At 44.3% G+C, this 18,926-nt stretch overlaps 1 protein-coding gene across 1 annotated transcript in view; it reads left to right on the forward strand.

The window, feature by feature from the left end:
• Positions 1-18,926, forward strand: part of ADGB (androglobin) — a 279,220-nt gene that overhangs the window by 135,016 nt on the left and 125,278 nt on the right. Inside the window, exons 20-22 of the mRNA XM_090041017.1 lie at positions 2,920-3,034; positions 4,532-4,699; positions 15,050-15,188. Of these exons, the coding sequence (XP_089897143.1) occupies positions 2,920-3,034; positions 4,532-4,699; positions 15,050-15,188 (422 nt within the window). The remainder of the gene's footprint in view (positions 1-2,919; positions 3,035-4,531; positions 4,700-15,049; positions 15,189-18,926) is intronic.

Genomic DNA, 18,926 nt, shown 5'->3' on the forward strand with positions numbered 1-18,926 from the left:
ACCATTGTTTTCCAGAAAAAAGTAATTAGAAAATAAATTCTGTGTATGCAAATTGTTTCTAAATAGAAAGTATTTGAAATTTTAAGTAAGGCATAAAACATATCTCATGTTAAGGAATAAACATTTCATTTTAAAATTTTTTTTGTTGAAGAAATAATGATATTATAGCAAATTTAATTCTTTTTAAATGGACTCTTTCCACACAAAAGAGACAAATTAACACATAAGACATAAACTGAGCAAAGGTAGTGCAGTTCTTAACATTTGGGAATAAAGTTATTATGGAACCATGACATCATGTCACCACAGAATTTCCTGCTCTCAGCAGATGACCTCAGATATTCAGTGTAGAGCATTTTACTTGTTACTAAAATAAAAAAAAAGACAGAACACTGTAATCATTTGACAGTAGCTGGTTTCTGAACAGGCTGCTGGTGAAAGAAACTAGATATTCACAGATTCATAGATGTAGGGTCGGAAGGGACCTAAGTAGATCATCAAGTCCGACCCCCTGCCCTGGCCAGGAGAGAATACTGGGCTCATGACCCCAGCTAGGTAATAATAATAGGATCTCTTAACACAAGAACCAAAATGTGGATTATTCAATACCTTTTGCTTTAATTAAAAAAAAGCTTGCTGGTTTATGGTTTCAAAGAGATACCATAAAAATCAACAAGAAGGACTGTTGTGAATTTTTAGCTTGTGTTTTTAGTATAATTTATCTTATACAAAAGGAAAGCATATATTACAATAACAAATGTTATAGATATCTACTGTTTTAATAATACATTAAAAATATCAGACATATTTGACCTATTAGGCCCATCTACACATGGCTGTACAGTACCTTTCTTACTGCACCGTCATTTAGTACTTCCTTTTGGAAGTACTAAAAGATGGTGCAGTAACAGCCCGTATTGTGCATTGTTGGTTGCGCACGGTTATTTTTGGCTGCTATGTCACTGTAGCAATGCTCTATAATGAGTATGTTGCTGACACATAGCAGCAGCATCACAGTTTTTGCCAACAGATGCTATGGTGCCATAGCACCTTGTGTACGGTGCCCACTGTCACCTACTGTATGCCAGTACAAGCAAAAAGGAACAAAAAAGGATTTCAAAGGTAAAGAAAGATAACTTCCAAGAGCTGTTGCTATGTGTTTTGTATTAAGCCAGAGTAATATACAATGCTCTCTAAGTCTAGGTAAAGGTATTCAAAAAGCCTGAGGTGAATTTGAACCAATTTGTGTGGGTTTCTCTAAGTGGACTACATCAGTAGTGCCCCTTCCCTCCCTGCAGGAAAGGAGGAAAAGAAAACAAGTTCACCCGTTCATGGTGGAGAGGTGGGGGCACAGTGGCCAAAGCCAGCAGCTTGGAAGTGCTCCTGCATGCCTCCTAGCATGCCAAAGACTGTCAAGGGCACCTGAGTGCAACCAAGCAGCAGGTATCCCTGACTGGCTGTCAAGCACATGCTTCACCCTGCTGCCCTGTCATCTGTCAGGCAGCCAGCTAAGGGAAGTGTGCTCACACCCTCTCATAATGGCATTGGGGTCCCTGAGTTTTGTCTGGGGTAAGGGCATGGGGGGTCACCCATAGGGTGGAGGGGGGTGGAAAATGGAGCTTGTGAGCTATTGGAGTGAGGCAGTGCCAGTGGCACACCCCACATTCCTAGCCTGGGTCAGTGAGACATAGAGTGTGTCCCTCCCCTGTCCTGGCTCCATCCGAGTCCCGGGACTCTGAACTGGAGTGGCTTCAGGAAGCGCTAAGAGGATTTCTGCCTCCCAGCTGAAGCCTCATCCCTTGCAGCCATGGAGCTCCTGTCCCTGGGAAGGAGTGCAGCAGCCATGCCCTTGCAGCTGCAGTACCTGGAGCGGGGTGATTCCAGTGCAGCAACAAGGGCTGCAGCCTGATCGGGCTGGTTCAGCTTCGGTGGGTCCATTTTCAGGCAGTGGGGAGAGAGCAATGGCCAGCTCAGCCAAGTTCATTATTCGACAGGGACCCACTGCCCCCCAACCCCCCGCCCCAATCTTGACACTAAGATCACCCCCCTCCAAGCGCTACTCAGGAAATCAGTGCTAACTTGGGAGGGGGTGGGGGATCCTCTAAACCCTTCCCAGAGTCTTTCCAGTGTATGGTCCCAGGGCTCAGATGAAACCAGGACAATGGAGGGACACAACCTAGTCATGTGTATATATTAACTTACACTTGCCTGTGTACATGTAAGAGTGATGTTGTAGCTGTGATGGTCCAGAAATTATCGCAGGCAAGGATTTCTTAGGTTGATATCTTTTATTGGATCAACTGTGTAGTTGGGATAGAGTTAGACAAATTTTGGAGTGTAAGACTTTCTTTGTCAGGTCTTGTGTTTGTCTAACTCTGTCCCAACTACATAGTTGGTCCTATAAAAGAAGGGAGCACCTTTAAGAAACCTTTGCTTCTTACACGTAAAAAATGTCATTAAGGTAACACGTGACCAGAACTACTGAGCCTTATTTTGGGTATTTGAAATCAAATTTATGAGCTTAAAAGGAAATACCCTTGTGTTATTAGTAGTGTCCAGAAATCGCAAGGAAGGCATGGTCATTAAACCAAAGCACTGATTCTCTATCTTTCTGAAATGCTGAAGCAATTTGTAATTTTCTTATATAAGAAACACAATCAGGAAATAAGTATTGGATACTGGCTTCTCTGTTTCTCCACCTGTAACCAACTAGTGGTTCTAGGCATGTTTCCTGGTGGTCTGTCCAAGTGCATATTTTGAGAACCAAGCAGTCAAAATCGTGTATTGGAAGGAGAGGTGAGGGGAGAAAAGGATTTCACTGTTAGTAATCAGTGGAATGAAAAGGTTGAAGAGCCACTGTTTATTTAAAAAAAAAAAAAAAAGAGTGCCTTGATTAGTGTATTTTGTTCTTTAATGTAGGCGACATGTGTTAATCTTCACTGCAAGTTCTCCTATAGGGCACCATATCCACCTCTGTAGCATGGTTCCATGTGTCTTTGGAGAAGAGGATACTGTTATGCCAAACCTTGAAAAGGTACATATTACTGAAATACTTCAGCAAGTGTACTGCAAGTTGTCAACCATTGTTTATTTTTATTTTATTTTAAAACCTACATATTATCTCATCTTTATTTAGAGTTGATATTTCTTGAATTATATTAATATCTGCAGAATGAATGAATGACAAAGGAAAAGAGTTCAGAGGTCTGGGAAGGGAAAAGAGGGAGGCATACTGAAACAGACATTGTAATATCTCCTTGATAACTCTAAACGGTATTGGATGTATTCCTGTTTCATGACCAATAGTTGAAAATTCATTTAGGTAACAATATAAAAACAAATATTAAAGAATCCAGTTAACGTATGTAACTTTAATCTGCTATATGATCTTTCCTATGGCTACATGCTACACATAATGCATATAGGGTTGTTTAAGCAGAAATAACTTAGACTTTCCAGTGTAGCAAACTGTTCTTCAAGTCAGTAAGGGTTTTCCCCCCCATAGGGTTGTGAGTTTCCTAATAGGTGTCAAAATAAATTTTATATTTAAAATGAACTGTTGATCTAAGGGACTTTATAGTACCTCTGATAAGCTTGGGGGCTAATTAACACCTTTTTACAGCTATTGGTTAGCAGGTGTGCAGATGTAGACTCTTGTCACTGCAGGGGTTACACTCAGTCCATATTTTTCAAGGACCAGAGACTTTAACTTTTAATGTCTGGAACACAGTTGTGCAACAGTTTTGGAATGGAGATTTTGTAGACATTTATGCAGCTGCATAATTGAATAATCCTGACACTAGGACATTAAAATAGTTTAAGTAAACTTATAATGGGTGTTTTAGCAAAATAGAAATTAGCTCATTCTAAAAGTAGAAAAATGTGTTTCCTGGCCCTGGATTGTCTCATTCTTCTTTGTCTATGTTGGTGGAACTTCTCTGACCATAACACAAGAAAATAGAAGACCCTTTGCAATTACCATTTGGGGTCATCTTTCTTTTTGCAGGAAACAGGCACTTTCCACACAGCACCATTTCCATCTTAGTCTCTAGTTTTGCTTATAGAAATCTAAGTGAAAGCTAACAGGCTTCTTGTAACGCACACATTGACAAGGTGTTCAGCTATGCACAAATAACATCTACATACTTTGAAGACATAGGAATAGAATAAATAAACTTTGTGCCAAAAAGCATATTTCAATTCAGGGCATAATTGTTGTATTTATATTCCCATTATAGTATAATATCTTCATTTTGACTAAATATTCTACTGTGCCTGATACAAGAGCAAAGTAATAAATAGTTAATGTAAAAATATTCACTATCTGATAAAATGATAGCAATTCCCTTTCAGTAGCTAGAATGAGTTGAGCTTTTGTATCCTTTGAATGCCAGAAACCAAAGCAGCTTGATATATCAAATTAGCAATGATTTAATACTTCAGTACAAATGAGATACTTGTATGCTTTGTAATATAAAGAAAGATTCAAGAATTCTATGCCATAATAGTTACTTACATCCTCTCTCCCTAGGAGAGCTACCGGTTTATAGAACAGGCTACAGCAATCCTGAAGGCTATTGGAAATGTGATAGATAATTTCAGCAGTGAGCCAAGACTTTCCAAAACCCTGAAGGAGTTGGAACTAAGTCACTGTCCTCCTGGTCTCAATGGTACTGGGATAGTGAAAGAACACTTCAAGGTGAACAAACAGTATAAAGAACCTGCTGTTTTGAAAAGACTGCAAACTGTAAAGAATATGTGTCTTTAAAATTTGCTTTGTTTTCTTCAGATAAGTTCTCTTTATGATCCAGATTTTCAAAGGGACCCCAATTCTGCTTGTAATTTTTGCATGAACTGTTTAGTGCTCATTTTCACTTGCATATGCAAATGATAGAATTTGTAAACGTGAACAGAAACTTTCTTTTCTATTAAATTATAATGTATGCTGAACTCCACATGCTAAATCAGAAGCTGTGGTTTGGCAATTTTGCCATGCATGTTTTTAGACATCAAAATAGAGCGGCTTTTAACTGTGACCTAATTCAGTGTAGGAAAGTGAAGAGATTAACTGGAGTTCTGAAAGCAACACATGGCATAATTGCCTACTGCAACTAATATTCACAATGCAGGGAGAAAATATATTTTTGTTAAGATGATAAATTATTTTCATATTGATAGCACTTCCACATTTTATATTAAAATAGTCCAAGCATATTATTGTTTGTACTTCCATTTTAGTATGCAGGAACTAAAGTGAATCAGGTACTCCTACAGAATTAGTAAGGTCCCTTCCAGCCCCTAACAACTATGAAACTATGAAACTTTAAATAAAAATAATTAACATAGACCTACATGTTCATAGATTTCTAGAGTTGAAAGGGAGCTGGTATATCATTAGGCCCAACCTTCTGCTCCAGGCAGGAAAGAGCGCTGGGGTTAAGTAACCCCAGCCAGATACCTGCCTGATCTCCTCTTGAACACCTCCAATGTAGGGGACAGCACCACCTCCCTTGGAAGCATTCCATATTTTGGCAACCCTTACCATAAAGAATTTCTTCCTTATGTCCAATCTAAATCTATTCTCCTTCAGTTTGTGGCCATTATTTCTGGTAAACCTGAGGGGCGCCCTGGTAAACAGAGTGTCTCCTATTCCCTGCTGACCACCCCCCATGAGTTTGTAGGCAGCCACAAGATCGCCTCTCAGCCTTCTCTTGTGAAGGCTGAAGAGATTCAGGTCCCTCAGTCTGTTTTCATAGGGTCTTACCTGTAGGCCCTCAACCATAGGAGTAGCTCCCCTATGAACCCTCTCAAGGTTATCCACATCCCTCTTGAAGTGCAGCGCCCAAAACTGGACGCAGAACTCCATCTGTGGCCTGACCAATGCCGGATAGAGGGGAATTATCACTTCCTTAGACCTGCTTGTGATGCACCTGCTGATGCAAGAAACAGTGCGGTTAGCCTTGCTTATTACCTTGTCACATTAGCAACTCATGTTCTTTTTACATCAACTAGGACTCCAAGATCTCTTTCCACTGTTGTGGTGCTTAGAATGGTACACTCCAGTGTATACGTGTGTTGGTGATTCTTTCTCCCCAGCTGCAGCACCTTGCATGTATCCTTGTTAAATTGCATCCTATTCTGACCTGCCCACTTCCCCAGTCTGTCCAAATCTGCCTGAATTCCTGCCCTCCAGTGTGTTTACTATACCCCATAGTTTAGTGTTATCTGTTAATTTGGACAAGGTGCTTTCAACACCTTCATCCGTGTTGTAATAGCTATGACTAAAGATAATAAAGAGATAAAAACAAAAAATAAAGATGCTTACTAGGGGTGTGCAAAATGGGCCATATTCAATTCAGATTCAGATTCAACCCAAATCAGGGATAGTGTTTGATTTGTTGATTCGAATCACTGGCCTGATTCAATTTGGCTGAATCCGAATCTGAAGATTCGATGCTGTTTCAGAGAAGTACTTCTGAAGAAGTACTTCTGGTCCACTTGCGGATCCACTGTCAAGCGCATGGGGGCTCAGCTCAACGATTGGATGCAAGGGAAATCTGGGTCCCCCACCCAGACCCAGGAGGCACCAGTCACCAAACCGGGAGGAGGGTCTTCTGCACACTCTGTGGGAGACCCAGAAGTGGACTGGAAGTGCTTCTGGTCCACTTCCAGGTCCACTGCCGAGCTTGCTGTGGACCCCCCTGCGCTACTGTGGGACGCTCCATCCACCTTGCCATCTCACCATTCACGAGCTGCCTAGTACATTGAGGTATGTAGAAAAAATATTTAAAGCTGTGTCTATGTCTGAATCATTGAATCAATTTGGAGGGTTATGATTTGATTCAGAGAGATTAAAGGGTCTCCTGATTTCAGATTCAGAAATTTGGCCACCAAAATCAGGCCGAATCGAATTAGCAACTGAAACTTCACACAAGCCTGATGCTTACTGTAACAGGACAGTCTGGTAGACAGCTCTGGAGTAGGAGCCAAGCTATGGGTGACTAGATGGCACTTAATAAAAGCTGAGATTTATTTACTTATGCTTGTCTGTGCATATGTTAAGGAACAGTAGTGTAAGAGTGATGTTGTAGCTGTGATACTCCAGAAATTATGTGAGAGGCAAGGATTTCTTAGTAGGGCTGTGTGAAGCTTCAGGTGCTGATTCGATTTGGAGGAGATATGGCCTGATTCGGTGGCCGAATCTCTGAATTCAAATTGAACCAGGAGACCAGTAACAAGGTCTGAATCAATTTGAGCCTCTCTGAATTGATTTGGAAAAGATTCAGAGAGTTTCAGAGATTCGAGCAGTCCCCACTCGTCGCCACAGGGAGCTGGACCCAAACTCTGTGCTGGTAAGTAAGGGCAGGAGAGGGGGCTGAAGAAGGAGGGGACCACTGGGGGACTCCTGCTAGGCCCCACCCCCCAAACCCCCTGAGCACCCCCAAACCCCACATGCTCTACCAGCCTGTCGCAGGGCACTTCCACGCCCCTCTCCAAGTGGGATTCCAACTTACGGGGGAAGGTGTGTTGCAGGGCAGTGAAGTGCCCTGCTTCTAGAGAGAAGTTACAGGTGTTGGTTGCCAGGGCAACTGCAGTTCGGTCAGCTGACCGGAAGGGGGCAGGGCATGGCCTATATAAACAGCCTAGGCTGAGGCCAAGGAGGCAGTTCCCCACTAACATTCAAGGGAGAAGGAGCTCTGCTGGAGGGTGCAGCCTAGAGCAGCTTGATGGTACAAACAGCTTCAGCTCGAGGATACTGGGAGGAGAAAGCCCGGGTAGGGGATTAGATTGATGAGTAGCCAGAGGACTTAGAGCTTACATTTAGCCAGGTGGCTTAGTTCTTGAGCTGTAGCCGATTGGCTTATGGTTTTGCTTTGTGGTTATTATACCAGAGGACCAGGTGAGGGTATAAGGGGTTGGAGGAGGCCTCATTAGGGGCTCCACAGTGGTGTGGGGACCCTGGTGCCAGGGAGGGCACTGCACCTAGGAGTGCACTGACCCCAGAGCCCTGAGAAGGGGCACAGTGCATTGGAGGGCCAGGTAAGGCCAAGGCTGCCTGAGCCGTGTAGAAATCATAGACCCGAGGAGGGGATTTAGGGGCCAGGCATGGCTACGGCCACCTGAGCCGCAATTAGGAGAAGCACCAGAGTGGGCACTAGCGAGAAGCTCAGAGGGTGCTTGCGTTAAGCCCCAGGGAGGGCACACAGGGCTAGAAGCCCCAGGGAGGGCACACAGGGCTAGAAGCCCCAGGGAGGGCACACAGGGCTAGAAGCCCCAGGGAGGGGATTTAGGGACCAGGCACAGCAACGGCCACCTGACCCCCAATGGTGAGGAGCTACGGCCACCTGACCCCCAATGGTGAGTGTGCTTGCGTTAAGCCCCAGGGAGGGCGCACAGGACTAGAAGCCCCAAGAGGGGAATTTGGGGGCCAGGCATGGCTACGGCCACCTGAGCCTCAATTGTGGGAATCGCAGAGACAGGCTCCAGTGCGGGCGGGAATTGCGGGGCAAGGCCCCGGCATGGGCGAGCGTGAGAGGAGCCCCAGGGAGGGCGCACGAGCAAAAAGGGCCCGGTGTGGGCTTGGTCTAACAGGCCTGGGAACGTCTGCAAGGGTGCGGGCAACAGTAATTGACTAGACAACATCCAGGACATCTGAGAGGCTTGGGGCGTGGTATTGGGGTGGTAGGAGCCATGCGTAGCCCTTGAGGCTTTAATTCATGAAGTCCGCTAAGACGGGAGACAAACTGGGATACATCAGGGTACCGTGTCCAAAGGGGTTGAAAAGGCAGTCTCCCTTAATACTTTTGTCATCAAAGACATGGCGGGCAAGAACGAGGGTGCATGGACACCCCACTTGGCACGGTAGGGGGCGCTAGGCGAGATCACAGCCGCTCCTATGTCCCTGCCCCGTTACACAGCCCCAGCATCCCAGCTCTTAAAAAAAACAAACCCCACACTCACCAGCTGCTGCAGCGGCAGCAGGGATTACCCCCCAACCTGGCAGCAGCTGGTGAGTGTGGGGCTTTTTTTTTTTTTCTTAAGGAGTCAGGACCTTTGACAGGGCAGGGTAGCCATTGATAGGCCTGGGAGAGTGGGCGGGGGATGGGGCCTGTTTGATTTGGAGAGTCAGCCAAATCGGCAGCAGCAGATTCAGCTGAATTAATTCAGGACAGTGATTTGAATCACCGAATTAAGTTAGTCTCCTGCATCGGCTGAATCTGAATACTAGCTGCTTCACCCAGGCCTATTTCTTAGGGTGATATCTTAGGGAGAAGACAGCAAGGAGCTTGAGTTGGGGAAGAAGCAGTGTGAGGCCAGGAGATGGGTTGAAACCCAAAGGAGCTTGCTAGGCCAAAGCTAAAAGGCCCTCTCCTGCCACCTAGAAAAAATGAAAGGTTTTGCTTTGCTCGTTTGGGGCAAGGGTTGTTGGCTGTGTTTTGAACTATTGCTTGGAATGACAGATGAGTTCCAAAGGCAACAAAGTCCATGTGCCCAGGAGCAAGCACACCAACCCCCTTATGTTTACACAGTGATATAATAAGTATTTGGCTGCCTCTGCTAACAGTTACTTTCCTGAAAGTATTAGTGATATTAGAGTAATGCTACTCTGACTTCTTTTTCTGCCATCAGTATTTTGTGTGTTTGTTACAACTTGAGCTATTTGTATCTAGGAACTGAGAAGCTGGTATAAATGACAGTATATTTAGTAGGTTAGATATTCCTTTAAAAGTATGTATTAATTATAATATTATAAAAGCCTTAGTCTGTCTGTCTTCACATCCATAATGCTTTATTCACACTCTGATTGGCTGACTGAGCACTCTAAAAGTGTTGGGACAGGAGCACTGCCATAACAGCAGGAGCATAGGGGACAGAGCAGATGACAATGGTGGGGAGAGTGGCCCTGACCCCAAACCAGCCTGTTCCCTCCCCCTCTGCATGCAGGCAGTGGTAACGGAGGAGTGTGGCAGGAGACACAAGGAACAGAACAGGGGACCAGACCCTGCGTGTCCCCCCACCCGTACTTTTTTGAGGCCAAACAATGAGATGCAAGTAGAAAAAGATGTGCACAAGACAATGAGTCTGAGGATCTAGCTACACAGAGAAGGTGATTGGACGTGCAGTGACATCAAGAGAGCCATGTAGAGGACTTCCAAGCAGATGCTACCATGTGAAGACAATTAGATGCACAGTGCCATCAAGAACACTGTGCTAATGAATCACAAGAGGAGGCAGCTGTGCACAGACAATTAGATGTGCAACACCATCAAGAAAGTCATATGAAAAAGGCATTGTGCAAAGACTTTTAGGTGCTGCACGAAATCTAGAAAACTGTGTAACTGAGTCGCAAGAACATGCTGCAGTGAGAAGACAGTTGGACTCTGTTCGCTGTGCAAGAAAATGACAAAGGCAGTTCCTAATCAGAGACAGTCATTTCTTAAGAGAGAGTTAGAAGTAGAAAGGCATTACTGTGGTAAAATGGATGTTGTTTGCCAACTTTGTCATTCTTTAAACTTCACAGCTGAGCAGCCATCAGATGGAAAGTTTAAAAACTGCTGTCGCAAAGGAAAAGTGAGGTTGCCTTACCACCACAAATTTCCTCCATTACTTCAAGAGGATATGAGCAACCCACAGCATATGTTTTATGAGAACTTTTAGATGGACATTAGGTCATTTAATAGTTCTTTATGCTTTGGATCTTTGGGAGAAAAAATTGTGCCTGTTCCTGGACAGGACCCATATTGCTTTCATGTCCATGGAGAATTCTATCACCCAACACCTCAATTACAGCCTAGAGAAGGAGATGCAAGATCCTATGGCCAGCTTTATATTTTGCATCCCAATGAAACAGTTGAAGAATGGTTCAGTGTGACAGGAGTATCTCACGGGAGCCTTTCTATTGGTGGCTCCGCCTTCCTGTCTTGGGCTAACCGCCTGCTTACTCACCTGCCATACTTTGATCTTAATTGATTGAGTGATGTAATTAGCGGGAGGCTGCCCACTTTAGCACCCCTGACACCGGGCATATATCTGCAGCTCCTTTTCCCCCCCTACACTGCAGCCCAAGCCTCGCAGTTGGTACCTGACAGGATTTTCCCTATGCCTGGGCCCTTCTTCTTTACTTCTGGGGCCCCTCACTGCCCCCTCTCGCTCTGGGGCCGGGGTCAAATGCACCCCGAATGCTGCACCCTCTATGGCGCCAGGGTCCCCACGCTACCGTGGAGTTATGAGGCCTCCTCCAACCCCTATTAGTCTCACCCGGTCCTCCGGACTTATAAAACTACAAGCAGAAAACTCAAGCCCTTGGGCTACAACATAAACTCTAAACCATCTGGTTAAAACCACGTACTATCCCTACAGGGAATACTCCAAGTCATAGCGGCAACCAGGGGATGCTCCTGCAGTCTATCTTCTCACTGACTGAGCTCCCCCCTCCTTGGCTGCCAGAGGGGAACTGCCCTCCTGGCCTCATGCTTGGGCTTAAGAAGGGGCCAAGCCCTGCCCCTTCCTGTCAGCTGATCCCCTTGGTTCCCCTAGCAACCAGCACCTGTGCTGCCCTGCTGACTGGCAGTTGTGCCTCCCCCTTCTCACCACTAGGGGTCTCTCCTGAGCCATTTCTGCTATTAGGCGCAGGGCACCTGAGTGCTCTGCGACATTCAGTCATCCCCAAAATCACCAATGTGATTCTGCTTTAATGCAAGACCTGGACACTTTGCTGAGAAACATTTTCAACCTCTTACAAAATGTTAGGTGAAGTTGTAAGAGAAGAAGAGCAAAGAGCAGCTGAGGAAAATTGTTCAATTGCAAATATTATTAGCATGGTGTTCTATCATGACCGAGAATTTGACAGAAGATATAATTTGGCAAACAATGATGAACGTACCATGATTTTCCAAAATGATGATGGAGAGCTGCCTTTCCCTCAGGATATAAGAATTTACTCAAGATTTCAAGGCTTTGAAAATCTAAGTATTTTGAATGCTAACTTAGATCCCAGGACATATGTTGTATTTTATGGCATCTAGCTTTAAAACTTCCTGGATATGAGACTTCAACATCAAAAAAAGTTTCCATGTTACAATTCAAAGTTGCTCAAACAATAGTTCGTCAGAATGAATGTAATCCAATTTTACGTGGAGGAAAATTGACTCATCAGTGGATTGTAGATTCACATTTACAACTTGAGGCAAACAATTTAAATTACATTAGGCAAAAACAAGGAAAATTTAGAGTAGCACAATACAGTGGTCTTATGGACTTCTTAACAGAAACTGCTGAAACCTCTGGTATTCAATTAGGAAAAACTGTAATTTTACCACAATCATTCTGAGGTAGACCAAGAAATATGTGAGAAAGATATCACAATGCCATGGCAATAGTGAGCAAATATGGACACCCAGATCTGTTTATTATATTCACTGCAAATCCAAAATGGCCTGTTATTCAAGAAAATTCGTTTCCTGGAAAAAATCCTTCAAACAGACCAGACTTAGTAGCAAAAGTATTCAAAATTAAGCTGCCATCTTTACTGGATGATGTTATAAAACAAACTATTTGGTCCAGTTGTCGCCCAGGTATACACAATTGAGTTTAAAAAATGAGGACTCCCACATGTGCACATGCTATTTATACTGGAGAACCAACTTGACACACAAGCAGCCATTGATTGTACAGTTAGTGCTGACATTCCTGATCCAGAACTGTTGATGGTCCATGGACTAAATTGTAGTTCTTTTGGTTTCCGTGATCCAGGCATCATTGAACAGAGAAATGACATCCTTTATAACATTGACGAAGAATTTGCGGAGGCAAGTTAGAAACCTCAATGTGCAACAGAAATGTGCCTTCAATCAAATTGTTACTGCTATAAATGGAGACAGTGCAAATCACTGCTTTTATTTGGATTGACCTGGAGGGTCTGGGAAAACTTACTTAAAGAACACTTTAATGTGTTACATTAGAGGAATTGGACAAATTGTTCTCCCTTTTGCAATAACAGGAATAGCTGTTCTTTTAAAAGGAGGAAGAACAATACACACTGGCTTCAAATCACCCATCCCAATACTTGAAACATCCTACTTCACGTGTGAACTTATAGTCACCTGAAGCTGCCACAATGAAAAAGCTACACTAATTATAATTGACGAGGCCATTATGATGCACACTCATGCACTTAGATGCATTGATTTATTGTTCAAAGAGATTATGCAAAATGAAATGCCATTTGGAGGAAAATACTTTTGTTAGGCAGAAACTTCAGACAAACATTACCAGTTATAGTATGATCTACAAGAACAGAGATGACAAAGGCATGCATAAAAAGTAGTCACCTGTGGTCAAATTTCACCCAAATCAAAATTTCACAAAACTTGCGCACTGATGGACATGAATTCCATGACTGGACTCTCAGAGTTGATGAAGGAACTATGTCAAATGATTATAGGTTACCATCAGATCTAATTGAAATACCAGAAAGTGTTATTGAAATGGGGTCCATTATCACAGCAGTTTATAGGAACCACACTGAAGTAGAAGACTTGGAATCCCTTGCAAAGCAAATTTGTGTAACTCCCAAAAATAAACACCATGGAACTGAATACTAAATTTATTATTATAACTTTGCTGCCTGTTGAAATGAAAAGGTACTGCAGCGCAGAGCCTATGATCACGGATGACTGAAAATCAAACTACCTATCCCATTGAATTTTTAAATGTACAGACACCATCAGGACTCCCACCACATGAGTTGCACTTGAAAATTGGCACTATTGTTATGTTAGTCAGAAACATGAATCCAAAAATGAGACTGCAGTGGAACTTGACTGATAAGAGGATGACACCACAATTTCAAAGATGGTGAAATAATTACAGGTACTAATGTAGAAGAACGCATCATCATTCCTTGCATTGATTTGGCTTCATTGGACACACAACTACCTTTCATTCTGAAAAGGAGACAATTTCCCATAATAACATTGTTTGCAATAACAATAAATCACAAGGACAAACGTCAACTCTGTTGGCCTCTACTTACCAGAACCAGTGTTTTCCTGTGGACAATTGTATGTAGCCCTAATGAGAACCAAGAAAGAACAACTTAAGAATCTACATTTCACCAATGGCAAATAAACAAGGAAATCTAAACAATGATGAGAAAATATTCACCAAAAAGGAGGGAGATATTTGATTAAGGAGGTATTTGATTATACTTTATTCCTGCCACACCATCTGCATGCTTAACCAAGCTATAAGTGACCCAAAGGAACATCAGGGACCCAACCCCAATGGCATATCAAATCACAGAAAAAGGAAACAATTCATATCTTTACATGTTCAGCCTACTTAATTTAATTTTTCAATATATTGCCTTAATTTACAATACATATAAAAAGTAAAATCTACTTGTTTGTTCCTCTTATTTCTAAGTCATCCATCATTCTGCTCCTTGGAGACAAAGGGGATTCTGATGATTACACTTTAAACAAACCACTACGCCATTTTCAGGTAGTAATAACTCCAGGCCAGCAGTCAGCAATGTTTTTAAGCTATAAGCTGAAAGAACCCAACTTCACCAGCGAGGCTGGCGGATGTTCTGATCTAGCTGCTGCTGCTTTGCCTGGTCACAGGCTCAGCTCCCTTCTGCCTGATGCCAGCACAGTTACACTTTGTTTAACACTTGCATAGGGGCAGGCAAAGCCCTCACCACCAGAGAGCTGCTGAAGCCCCAGTTCTGTGAGCCGTAGATTGCTGATATTTGCTTTAGGTCATTAGATTCCCATTTGTATTGAACATATGGATAATAGGGTTATTTCCCATTTTTTCTCTGAAATTATTTAGGTCTTTCAAGATAAATGCTTGTGATACATATTTATGTACTAACTAGAGGCTGTTTGGATGCTAAAAAACATGTCGCATTCTTTTAAATGGAAAATAAAATAATTGTTTTTGAACATTTTTGAATGAAGTATTAATGATCAAAGAAATTATCAGTTAGCTTGCTTGAAAAATAACAAATTCTTGTCTAAATCTTTTTCCTCTTTTAATTTAGGTTTTCAATAATGCTTTTTGGCATTTGATCAAACAAGTAGTAGGCAACAAGGTTCCTCCCAATTTTGAATTCGCTTACAGATCTTTTACTTTGGACTTTAAAGCCAAGGATTCTTCAATGGAAAACATTTTATTTACAGGTAAAGAACTAATATCATTAAGTAATTTATATAGCTTTAATTTTCTGTTTCTAGTCTAGACCAAACAGATCAGCATCATAATATTTAGAGTGTCTAATACTTTTCATTATAAAACATTTGTGAAACCTTTTCAGTGTGAAAGCGTAAGTCCTTCATTGTTCACAGCAGGCCTTTGAAATTGCAGTGAAAAATCATCAGACTAGAAGTTCCTTTTCTTTGCACCAGGAATTTCTGTTTCAGTGAGTTATAAGCTGTTAAGATTGTCATTCTCTTTCTCTTTCTTATTTTGGAAGAGCATGTGGGTAGCATGCAAAAGTATTAACTGAATATTACCATTTCAAATAGTTGTGTCCATGCTGCTGGTAAATTAGACAGATACACAACACAAGGAATACCTTGCAGTTTTCAAATCAGCTTTTCTTCTCATTGGAAGAATGGCCAGAAACATCCCATACTTCCTTCCTAAGCTAGTAATGAACAAGATATTACCCCACTCCCATGGTGAGAGAAGAAAGCAAGTCAGACTGGGCTCTTGGGGTACCTATAGATGTGCTCATTTGTGTTTTAATTAAAATACTCCAGCGTCACTTCATCATCACGTATATTAAGCTCCCACATGTTTCAAAATGGCTGTGTGAGTGCCTTATCTAAACTTCATCTATTGAGTTTTAAATAAAGTGTCCCATGGCCATTTTGAAATGCACAGGGGCTTAATACACATGACCATGAGCCATTTTAATTAAAGCGGCTGTCCAGGAACTGCTCTAATTAACCTCCCCACCCCAAAGCATGTGTATAGTGTATTAGGACATGTTCTGAGCAGGTGCATGATAACATTTACTATGAATCCTAATATACATAGTTTGTGCCCTGCCACTAGAAAGCTGGAAAGCTTGTATCCTGGCATGCCATGATAAAATGACTTTTCCCAATTTTCTGACAGTAGCTGAAAACAGCCAAGTGCAGTGGAAAGTACTGACTGACTAACAGGCCCACTCTACATAGTTTCATAGTTTCATAGTTTCATAGTAGCTAGAGTCGGAAGGGACCTAGGTAGATCATCTAGTCCGACCCCCTGCCTTAGCAGGAAAGAGCACCGGGGTCAGATGACCCCGGCAAGGTGCTCATCTAACTTCCTTTTAAAAATCCCCAGGCTCGGAGCCTGCACCACTTCCCCTGGAAGCTGGTTCCAGGCCCTAGCCACCCTGACTGTGAAGTAGCGCCTCCTAATATCTAATCTAAACTTACCCTCCGCCAGTTTGTGACCGTTATTCCTGGTCACTCCTGGCAGAGCACGGGGGAACAGGGACTCCCCCAATACCTGCTGATCCCCCCTGACCAGTTTGTAGCAGGCCACAAGGTCCCCCCTTAGCCTTCTCTTGTGGAGGCTAAACAGGTTCAGGTCCCGTAGCCTATCCTCATAAGGCCTGCCCTGCTGACCCCTGATCATACGAGTGGCCCTCCTCTGAACTCTTTCCATATTGTCCACGTCCCTCTTGAAGTGTGGCGCCCAGAACTGGACGCAGTACTCCAGCTGCGGCCTGACCAGTGCCGCATAGAGGGGGAGGATCACCTCCCTGGACCTGCTCGAGATGCATCTGTGGATGCATGATAGGGTACGATTGGCCTTCTTGACTGCCTCCCCACACTGCCGGCCCATGTTCATCGTGGAGTCAATGACGACTCCAAGATCCTTTTCCGTCTCCGTGCTGGCAAGAGGAGAGTTCCCCAACCTGTAAGTGTGGTGCCGGTTCTTCCTCCCCATGTGCAACACCTTGCACTTATCAGTGTTAAACCCCATCCTATTCTCATCCGCCCACCGTTGCAACCTGTCAAGGTCAGCTTGTAGCCTATTGCACCCTTCTAGTGCACCCACATCCCCCCACATCTTAGTGTCATCAGCAAACTTGAACAGGGTGCTTTCTACCCCCTCATCCAAGTCACTGATGAAGATGTTGAACAGTGCAGGCCCGAGGACCGAGCCCTGCGGAACCCCACTGCCCACATCCTTCCAGGTCGAGAAGAACCCATCCACTACCACCCTCTGGGTGCGGCCCTCCAACCAGTTGGCGACCCATTTGACCGTGTGGGCATCGACACCACAGTCTCTCAGCTTTTTGATGAGGACAGGGTGAGAGACAGTGTCGAAAGCCTTCCGGAAGTCCAAAAAGACTACATCCACAGCAACCCCTGCGTCTAATGATTTGGTGACCTGATCGTAAAAGGCCACCAGGTTGGTCTGACAAGACCTGCCACTGATAAACCCATGTTGGTTGCCCCTGAGCATGCATTCCCCCGCAAGGCCCTCCTGGATGTGTGCCAGGATAATTTTTTCAAAGAGCTTACCCGGGATTGAGGTCAGACTAACTGGCCTGTAATTTCCCGGGTCCTCTTTTTTTCCCTTTTTGAAGATAGGGACCACATTGGCCCTCTTCCAGTCCTCCGGCACCTCGCCAGAGCACCACGAGTGCTCATAGAGCCGTGCCAGGGGTCCCGCAATGACCTCAGCCAGTTCCTGTAGAACCCTAGGGTGAAGATCGTCCGGACCAGCGGACTTGAACACGTCCAGCTTCTCCAGAAGTACCCTAACTAACTCCTCGCTAACCCTTGGCCCAGGCGTGTCTCTCTCGGGGCCCGAGGGGGGCCCAGCAGGGAGGTGGCTGAACTGGTCCCTACTTAGGAAGACAGAGGCAAAGAAATCGTTAAATATGTTAGCTTTGTCATCTGGCGTGATGACTAAGTTGCCCATCGTGTCCTGCAGGGGCCCCACATTACCCGGGACCCTCTTTTTACCCCCTATGTATTTGAAGAAGGACTTCTTATTGTCCTTAATCCGGGAAGCTAGTCCTATCTCCAACTCTGCCTTGGCCCTCCTGACTGCCCCCCTACATCCTCGGGCGACTATAACATAGTCCTTCTTGGCGATGACCCCATCTCTCCATTGGGTATATGCCTCCCTTTTAGCAAGGAGACATTCCCGGATGCTCTTAGTGAGCCATGGGGGTTTATGTGCCCTCCTGCTCCCTTTGACCCTTGTTGGGATTACCTCCCTTTGGGCATGGAGGATCGTCTCCTTAAGGAGCAACCACTCACCTTCGACATCTGATTCCCTTCCCCTCTGGGTCCTCAGCGCTTCCCCAACTATCCTCCTTAGCTTGTTGAAGTCAGCCCTCCTAAAGTCTAGGGCTGTTGCCTTGCTGCAGCCCTTTGCCACCTTACGCTGGATGGTGAATTCCAGCAAGCGATGATCACTGTCTCCCAGGTGGCCCATCACCCGCAGCCCCCTCACCAGGTCATCACCCGTGGCCAGCACTAGGTCCAACAAGGCGTCTCCCCTGGTGGGGCTGTGCACCTCCTGGGTTAGATGGAGGTCCTGCAGTCTGGCTAAGAACCGACGTGAGCGATCAGACTTGGCTGACTGCTCCTCCCAGCAGATGTCTGGGAAGTTTAGGTCCCCCATGATGACCACATCCTTAGCCCTCACTGCCTCTGTAAGCTGACCTAAGAATTCCAGGTCGAGCTCTTCTCCCTGGTTGGGAGGTCTATAGTAGACTCCCACCGTTAAGTCTCTCTCCCCTGGACTGCCTTTTACTCTAACCCAGAGCACCTCAGAGTGCCCCCCCTCTACCCCCATGCTAATTAACGAGGAAGTATATTCCTCCTTGATGTAGAGTGCTACTCCTCCACCTTTCCTTCCTATCCTGTCCTTCCTGTATAGCCTATAGCCCTTGACACTCA

Source organism: Crocodylus siamensis, chromosome 1 (assembly GCF_052110815.1).
Source record: "Crocodylus siamensis isolate JL-2025a chromosome 1, ASM5211081v1, whole genome shotgun sequence".
NCBI classification, from domain to species: Eukaryota; Metazoa; Chordata; order Crocodylia; family Crocodylidae; genus Crocodylus; species Crocodylus siamensis.